Source organism: Sparus aurata, chromosome 6 (genome assembly GCF_900880675.1).
Source record: "Sparus aurata chromosome 6, fSpaAur1.1, whole genome shotgun sequence".
Lineage (NCBI taxonomy): Eukaryota > Metazoa > Chordata > Actinopteri > Spariformes > Sparidae > Sparus > Sparus aurata.
Genome location: NC_044192.1, coordinates 23,237,562 through 23,246,911, shown reverse-complemented (window position 1 = coordinate 23,246,911; position 9,350 = coordinate 23,237,562). Strand labels below are relative to the sequence as shown.

The following is a 9,350-nucleotide window of genomic DNA, read 5'->3' as shown; positions in this document are numbered from 1 at the left end:
CTGCACAATTTTTTATCCTTTTCTTAAAAGAAATGTTCATCGTGAATCCGCACTTTATACAGAGGTGCACTGAGAAATCAGCAGAGTACTCTTATGTCACATACCACAACATTTGGATGATACCACGAAATTTGGCTGATGTGCCGCCATGTAATCATGTATGGAGAGGTGAATGCAGACACTACCAAACACATCTACATAATCTCTTTGAGTTGAGTTATTTGGGACTTTCTTTGTCAGTTATGTTAGCCACATGCAAGTGAAAACACAAGATCATGTTTCATGGTAAATAACAAATGTCTGTCGTGTGAATACTGTGAACTAACAAATGAGCCCTTTGCAAGTTCAGCCTCCCTCCCCTCCCCATTTACTGATTTGTTAACATATTAACATGTCTACCTTGCTAAACACGTCATTTAATAATCAGCTCATCCTGTTTTTACCTATAAATATCCTGGTTGTTATGGCGACTTGTATGCCCTGTTTGATTCAGTTTCAGTTTTTATTATTTGTAAGCTCGCCTTTTTTTTTAAACACATCCTTACACAAACAAAACTGAACCAGTGATGGTTCATAGTGAGATAAAGAACAGTCATAAACTTGCCTCGCACTAACATGAATTACAGTGACCATATTGTAAAAAATAAACAGAGGACCTTCAGTTGGAGCGGTGATACACAGAAACAGCATCAGTGTATTTCATGTGTGTTATGATGACATTTACAAATCAGTTACATTGCAGTAGAACAGAGAACTGTTGTTACTTCCTGGGCTTAGTGATCACTCAGTTAAAACAATAACTTTTTAAGTGCAGAAATATATGATAAATAAATATACTGCTCATAAATAATGAGCAGAAGTGCCCTCTAGGGTGCTGTTCCAGTGGAGAAAATGATGCAGCGCCACATAGGCTGCCCTCAATGCTTGAAAAGGGTTTCTCAATTAATGCATCTCAACTTTACGCCAAATTTTCTGCATTACACAACTAGCTAGACTTTTATATTCTTTTAGGAATGTGTTTCTTGGCACAAAGAGAGTTCAGGATAGGACTGAGTGGTGCAGAGTATATGTCATCTTTCACAGTTCCTGGTTTGATTGCATCAGTTAGTGTTTATTACAAGGACAAAAGCCCCCATGCTGTCTGTGGTGAATGTACCAATGGACTGCATAAGCAGACATATATACTATATACATCAGATGCACCGGGTGTAATTTACCTAAAATCATCCAAGAGAGAGCACAAATGACAGATAGACTGCAGTATTTAAAGCAAACAGGCTTAATACTTCATATGTGTTATCCACAAACGTGTCGCTACTGGAAATGATGTCACATTGTTCAAAACAGCCAAAATTAAATGACTCATTAACCTGTCAAACTCAAGGTTAGTTTGCTATTAATTATAGCTGCTTGGCTCAGAGTGAATTCTGTAACTATTTAAATAAACGCTGTAAAAATAAATTGAACGAGAGGTGTGCAGGGATGTCATTCCTGACTTTTGTATACCGAGGTGCTCCTTTAATAATACAACATTTTATAATAGTAATTCACCACTAGCCAAACTAACTACTGTTTTTGCTTTGCTATAGGTGTAAGCCCATTATTACAAGTGTTCCTGTGCACAGAGGCAGCTGGGAAACACTGCAGACAGACACTGCCCTGACCTCACCCAAAAACATTAAGCTAATGCATGTTACAAAACTAATGAATGAAGTTCAAAAATAAACTTCTTACATGTGCTTCACATATTATGATTATTAATAGTTTATTCCAAGTCAACAACGCTATCCAAGCACTGTCTTTAATATTTTGTCATTTTGAGACATTTTGTTTCTGTTGTGACTCTTGTCTGACTCGTGGCAATTGTATGTAACATTTATTTAATCTAATGTAATCCAGCAAAACAATAAGACGCTGAACTTCTAGAGGTGTCAAAATGTCCATGTCCTGTCTAATTAGACACATCAGATGTCATCTTTTACCTATTAAAACTAAGATACCGGTTTGGATCAGAGCGGAGAAAGACACCTAAGAACTTCATCTGTAAGTATAGCTCATAATGTGTTCCTCAGAAGTTGGTTACAGAATATCAAACATATCTTATTTTTTGAAATTGGTTCAAATCCACAGTCTACGGTCTTCTCCGTAGTGCAGGAGTACAGTGCCTCACTGGCTCCTGACTCCCACTGGCATTATCCTTCCTCCTACGTAACTTGTGGTCCTGCGCCACATTAACGTTAATGTGCCGCAGGACCACATTATATAACACCACCTACCACATCAAAGCCATACATACATTTAACCATCAGGCCATATATTTTTGGGTTCTTTCAGTTTGTCAGCAGGTAAAACGCTAAAGTAAAGATAAAAACCACTGTCTGTCTTACAGACGATATCCTTCCATCTGCACCAGATGTTGTTGGCTCCTCCCAGACAGCTCAGTAAAACATTCCAGCCCACCTCTGGGAATCTGCTGGCTCGTCCACACTCTCTCACCGAGCTCCAGTCAAAGTTTAACAGGAGCTGAAAAAGACTGAGCCGACACAAAATGAGAGGACTTGTTGTCTTGGTTACTTTGGCCTGCTTTGCCAGCGCTCAGCACCAAGCACTGATTGACTACTTGGAGAGGAGGTTGCTCGCTATTGAGGTAAGACTCACTTTACCTTCCTGCCGAGCCCTGCGCTCCAGCAGAGTCCCTCTGAGAGGAAACTTCCAGGGAAGAGGGCAAAGGCAATGGAATGCAGATGTGGGCAAATCCTGAGGAAAATGCTGAAAAATGCAGCTCTCTGAAATGTATAGGGATTATGGGCTTCTTGTCTGGGTAAGGAGACTGGGAAAAAAATGTAGTTTAAAAGAGTGACTAGATGAGATATAAAATTATGATGTCAGAAATGACATGATTCATTCAAAAACTGCAGTTTATACAAGTTAGACTGAGGAAAATTCTTAAATGACAGGAAATCTGGTTTGTTTGAAAGGATTTGTGCAATATTAGCATCCAAAAATTGGGTTTATCACTATAATCAAGATTAAACCCAATTCAGATCATAGTCTTATTAAACAAACTTATTTTTTGTGGTGGATAAAAATGTATTTGACTTGAGTACCTCAAACGTATTTCAAGCACAGGTCTGCTGAGACTGGTAGTTCCCTTTCTTCCACTCAGACATTGTATCTTATTGTATTTTTTGTACAAAGATAAAAATATAAAACATGTTTGCTTTTAGAGAGCTTAATAAACAGACCTCAGTTTCTGGGTTGCTTTGTAATGAATGTATTCTCAGACTTTTACTCCACTTTTTTCTCCATCACCTGTGGAGAAAATCTCTTTTCATTTCTCTCCTCGACGGCGGGGTCAAAGGTCAGCTGCCACAGAGCGAGCTGGCAGGATTAAGTGTTTTGCTAAAGGACATTTGAGCAGGGTGTATACTTGCCACGTGTGGGCTGAACCTGGTTGTTTTCAGGATGAGTTTCCTACTTATTACGTCCTTCCGTCCCCATCTATTTACTGAGCCTGAAAAGAACATGCAATTATGGCTTTTTTAGGGATTTCGAGAACTGCATTTAAGGTTCCTGTAAAACAAATATGTGTTGCTCATATTACTAAAGTACAAACAGGTAAGATTGAGTGTGAACCTTGTATAAAGATTTACACAGCACTAACCCCTTTGTCACCTTCTCTGAAAACAGGACCGGATCTCTTTGTGGCATGAACAGACCACCCGTTACGCCTCAGAGCTGCGGGAGCTGAAGCAACAGATGGTTTCCCAGCTGGAGAACCTGGATAAAGAGAAAGAGGCACTGAGGACGAATCTGGATGGCGTGGGGACACGGGTGGACCGGGTCGAGCGTGAGCTGGACTACCTGGAAACTCAGAACGGAGCTCAGCCATGTGTGGATGTGGACGACAAGCTGATTGAGCAGCAGGTGACGCTGGTGCAGGAGAAGCAGAAGGAAAAGTATTTAAAACTATCAGGTGAGATAAAGATGTGCTGCATGTGGACAGTTAGATGAGCTGTTTATCAGAATAAGTACTATACTTTATTGAGGATGAACATGAACGTACTTAATGAATGCTTACTTACACTGATCAAAAACTAAAACACAAAGTAATCCACTTAGAAATTTGGCGAGATTTGTTCACACAAAGGGGTGTTTATATAAAAATATTTTTAATTGGCACCAAATCCCATGAAAAGAAATAAAACAAACAACACCTTAGTCCTTCCTATTGAATTCTTGTCAACTTCCCACCCTGTGACAATTCACTCCAAGCCTGTTGTTTCCCACAAAAGACAAAAATATTGAAAAACCACTCGGTTCAAAGTATTGTCCCCAAACAGCATGATACTGTTGCTTTAAACAGTTTTATCTCAAACAGGAGTAGACAGTGCATTTGTTGACTATTTTTCAATGGTGGATTGATACACATTTTATGGGCAGAGTTGATGACTTGAGTCATTGGTACTTGGACTTATGTCACTCTTTTGATGAATTGCACCTTATACTCGACTTGCTCTTGGAAGTTAAAGACTTGTGATGTGATTTGAGCTATAATGACTCCAGTGACTTATCCATGTTCATTCTGTGTTTGGGGATTTTATTCATTTCCACGGATAGTTATACAAAATGATGAGGGGGAACAAGAAATCAACAGATATTCTGCAAACAGGCAGACGGACGGACAAAATGTAACAACAGGTTTGATGGTGTTGTCTGGCTGTCATTGGCTGACTTGACTCTGGACTTGACAATAACTAAGGACTCGACTTGACCTGACACAACCTGTGACTTGACTCACCCAAGAAAAACTGACTTGAGACTTGAACCAAATAACTTGAGCCACATGTCTGGCTAGTGGGCATTTTGAGCAGTTTATGTCCATGTATGTGGGATTAATTTGCCACAGGAAGCTAATCCATGTGTAACATGTGGTGACTACAGAGCAACCACATGTTCATCACCATAATAGAACAGCTAGCTTTTGAGCCTTATCAGCTTTTGGCTTCACAGCCAGTTATACTTGGCAGAAGGATCAATTCGTTGTTGGTTTGGCTGTTTGTGATTTATTGACAAAAAGAAAATACAGCCAGCCTCATTCTTTAAACAACAATTGTACGACACATGCAGTACATAGTGTTCTCTAAGAGATCAGAGACTTTTTGAGAATCTTTGACAACGATCATTGGAGCTGTTCATTGTGGTTCAAGGCCAGACTAAGACACCTGAGGCTGGCCTTTTCTTTTACTTAGAAAAACATGAACAAACTATTCTCCATCAGACATGAGACTTGGATTTGACCTCAAGGACCTGATGGAAACTTATAAACCAATTTGAGTTTTTGCTTGCACTCTACCTGTCTGGAAAATATGAAGCTGGAACCAGCAGCCCGTTATCTTAGATTAGGTACCGTATAGACTGGACACAGGGGTAAACAGCTAGCTAACATCTGTGCAAAGGTAATAAGATCTGCCTGCCGCCACCTAAATCTCACTAAGTTTTATGTGCCACACTAATTGTTGGCTGGAGGCAGTGAACTCAGGGCAAGACATATTTCCTAAGATGTGGAGCTATTCCTTTAAAAACTGTTCTGACATATTTAAATGATTGATAACATGTAGGAGAAGTGTCAGCCACCATGTGAATCCCATGTCTCTCTTTCGATTTCAGACTGCAGTGATATGATCTCCAGCATAAAAGCCATGAAGATCTTGAAGCGAGTTGGAGGGCCAAAGGGCATGTGGACCAAAGACACCAGCAGAGGCTCTGGGAAGGTCTACATCTTTAATGGGACGGATGACGACACCATCCATGAGTTTGCCTCTGTGCAGGACTTCACCCGCTCGGTGGGAATGTCTCTGTCCAAGGATCTGAAGCTGCCGTCTGCCTGGAGGGGAACAGGACATGTGGTCTACAGAAATCACGCATATTATATAAACCAGGCTGAGGAGATAAAGGTGGTTAAATATGATATGAGGAACAACTCTGAGACAGACAGCACAGTGTTTCCATTGCAGGACCACGTCCCAGTGTTCGGCCTGACCCCAGAAACACTGATGGACCTGGCAGTGGATGAGGAAGGCCTGTGGGCCATTTACGCTACACGGCAGAACGAGAGGCACATCTCTGTGGCTAAGATGGACGCCAACTCGCTGGACATCGAGCAGATGTGGGACACAAACTGTCCGAGAGAGAATGCAGAGGCGGCTTTTATCATCTGTGGCACTTTGTATGTGGTGTACAACACCAAGCAGCCCGGTCGCTCTCGCATCCAGTGTGTGTTTGACGTCAACGGTATGGTGACCAACGAAGACGCACCACTGATTTACTTTCCAAAGCGTTACGGAGCCCACTCCAGTCTGAAGTACAACCCGCAGGAGCAGCTGCTGTACGCCTGGGATGATGGCTACCAGATCCTGTACAAGCTGATCATGAAAAAGAAACTTGAAATTTAAGTTAAATACACCGCACTTTCCTCCCAAATCTCCCACAAACAAACCCAAACCACCTAATAGAAGAAGTCTGAGTACTTGATGTCACTGCTGACCATTTTTAAATGCTGTAGAATTTCAGATTTGAATGTGTGTTAACCGATCAGGCTCGTCTCCCAACCCAATAGATGGAATAAATGTTGGCAATGTATATTTCTGCAAACCACAGATATGTTGAAACTTTACGTTTCTTTGGGTTTCTTTGGTCTCTTGACAATGCTTATGGTCTATAAATATCGCCACCAAAAAACACTTGCAGCATGTCTCCTCTTCTCTCTAAGCTGTCCTGTGTAATAAAGCCAAAAAAGAAAATATATAGTACAGAAAAGATCATATTTTGGGTTAAAATACCTGTTCTCTATCTGCCACAAACATAGCTGGATGTCTCATCAGAAATATCCAGCTGTTTCATGCTCACAAATGTTAAAACACTGTCTTCAACAGTGGTCTCCAGCATGCCAGCCATGTTGCCTGTCACACCGCCATACCCTCATCCTCCTGACATGAAACACGTATGCAGGTGGTCTGAATGGGATACAACAGCTATTGAAGAAATAATGTAATGACACGTCTGAAATGTAAAGATTTAATGTACCACGTGGGTACAGACACGTGCAGTGCCAAAAGTTTCTTCTGCTAATGATTCTGCTGGGATTCTGTAAGGTACAATAAATAACGAGGTGAACCGTCCATAACAGTGACCATCGATTCCATTTTTCAAATTTAAGCCTGATTTTACACAATATTCTAGAAAAAAAATTGAGCAGTCCTGGTGTTGAGTTTGACACATTAAACAACTTGCGCTATAGTTTACCACATAATTTTCATATCATATGGAAATGAGTGGACAACAACAGAGGGTAGGAAAACTACATTCAAAGATCGCTGACACTCCGACATCGCTATTCAAAATAGACAGCAGTATTAATTATTTGTGACGTGTGATAATCCTGGTATAATGATCTTCAAGTCTGAATCTTTAAAAAACCTAATAAAGATGCAAACGTTCTGGATTGTAGAACTATACCTCACACACTAGACATAATTCCAAATTGTGAGAGGTTTTGAGTGATTTCTCATCGCCCCCAAACATTTATTTCTATGTCTAATCAGACTACACTGTACTTCTGTTTTAACAATAATGTTTGTGTCCACTTGTATGTCAGCTTACTGTACTTACCTGTGATCTTCTGTGCTACTGTCTGTTTAGGTTTCTTAAGCTGTCTTACAAGTATATTTGTCTAATTTCTGGTCTAAATATCTTATTACAGCCAGTAGGAGACACGATCACCTGGAAGGCAACATTTCAGTGAGATATAGTGACTTGTTTAGAGACAATGTTCACTTTATTTTTAACTAACAAACAAGAAACATTGTTTCCCCTTTAGCATTTGTTTCTTTTTTTCGTGCTACACATACAGGAACACCATACTTTTAAATTAGAGTACAAAGGCAATTGAGGATTATGAGGATAGTATTAAAAATTAAGTTTGCTGTTTGAGCGAATTATCTTTAAAATGTCTAGTGGACACATTGATTAACAAAACAAATGTCATGATCAAATATACATGATGTTGTCACTAAAAATGCCATCACAACAATGTTGTCACAGTGGCAGCCGACCTCAAAGCAGCAAGAAAAATAACTGGGATATCAGGAAACGTGTCATGATCTGCTAGCCGGCTAGCACTGTTATATTCCTCTTTTTATCCAGTATGTGTACTTTTTCAGGTTGAGCACATACATATCTTGTGGATTCAATGAAATCACCCAAATGAACACCACTATTTGATTTATGCCTCTCACGTAACACTATTTTCTATTAATTTATATCTGAATATAACATGTCTGATTCTTACACTTTGCTTATCATACGCTCATTTTCCCACAGACATTTTTTTCCTATTTGTGCCTCTAATTATTGTTCAGTATGAAAATAAACTACACATGTTAACACAAGGAGTCTGGCAGTTTTCTGTGCACAGTTCCTAACATATGAATGTCACTGAGTGAAGGCCTTTGGATTTACACATCTGGTGCCCCCCAGTGGTTGCATCAAGGAAACACTGTGGCAGACAGCAGTGTATGCCATTTTCTGTCTCTGTTCATTATTATTGAATGTAATATGCAGTATGATCTAAAGAGCTGTAGTCAGCGCAACATGTTTACAGGTGTCATAGATGATGGTATTCAAGATGAGGTGAGAAAAAAAAGTTCACACATTCCTCATATCACTCTGTACATGTTATTAGTGTTGTGTTTAATGTGAAACACGCTGAGGTATTTGAGCACAGGGAAAACTTTGAGCCTGACCTACAGACAGTGAGTGCTGAACGTGAGATAAGTGTCAGGCTCTTAAGGTGCTATCACTGATCCACTGAATTGACTTCCTGTTGTTATCTTGTTATGATGCCACTTGCAATATCATCTGTCATTGGTACCTTCTTCTGACGAGTGTCCAGTGACAGTAGGCTTACGTTTAAGTCACTTAAAGCATCTGCATTGACACAAATAAAAGACTGGAAAACTCTTTTTGTCCAATCAAGAAGAAAGCTATGGTGCCAATTGGCAAGATGATATAACCCATCGGGCCATGATTTGAGCCATCTTTCGATCAATCAAGCCATGGCTGAGTGTGTACTCAACGCCAGCCGAGGTAAGCCCTAGTCCGAAACCAAGCTGTCTCCAGCTGGAATCGAACCACAAACCTCCGAAGGTCGAGACCAATGCGCAAGCGCATATAGTTCGTTTCGATTTGCACTTGAATTATCCACTCAGCCATTGCCACCCTCCGAAGACAATACGTCGTGTATACGAGTTTTATATGTTACAGTGCTGGTCTTTGTGTATCTGTCAAAC

General features: G+C 40.2%; 1 protein-coding gene across 1 annotated transcript; it reads left to right on the top strand.

Annotated features, from left to right (window-relative positions):
• Nucleotides 1-2,441: 2,441 nt before the first annotated feature.
• On the top strand, nucleotides 2,442-8,450 carry olfml3b (olfactomedin-like 3b). Its single transcript, XM_030418628.1, has 3 exons — nucleotides 2,442-2,647; nucleotides 3,691-3,976; nucleotides 5,671-8,450. Exons 1-3 carry the CDS (start codon nucleotides 2,549-2,551, stop codon nucleotides 6,453-6,455), a joined length of 1,170 nt encoding a protein of 389 aa, XP_030274488.1. The 5' UTR covers nucleotides 2,442-2,548; the 3' UTR covers nucleotides 6,456-8,450.
• Nucleotides 8,451-9,350: the final 900 nt, after the last annotated feature.

What these genes read in the sequence shown, in the direction of transcription:
- olfml3b (XM_030418628.1), top strand. Translation starts at nt 2,549, where the DNA reads ATGAGAGGACTTGTTGTCTTGGTTACTTTGGCCTGCTTTGCCAGCGCT. An exon ending in GGAGGTTGCTCGCTATTGAG is followed by an intron (nt 2,648 to 3,690) that starts GTAAGACTCACT and finishes CTCTGAAAACAG; the next exon opens with GACCGGATCTCTTTGTGGCA. An exon ending in AAAGTATTTAAAACTATCAG is followed by an intron (nt 3,977 to 5,670) that starts GTGAGATAAAGA and finishes TTTCGATTTCAG; the next exon opens with ACTGCAGTGATATGATCTCC.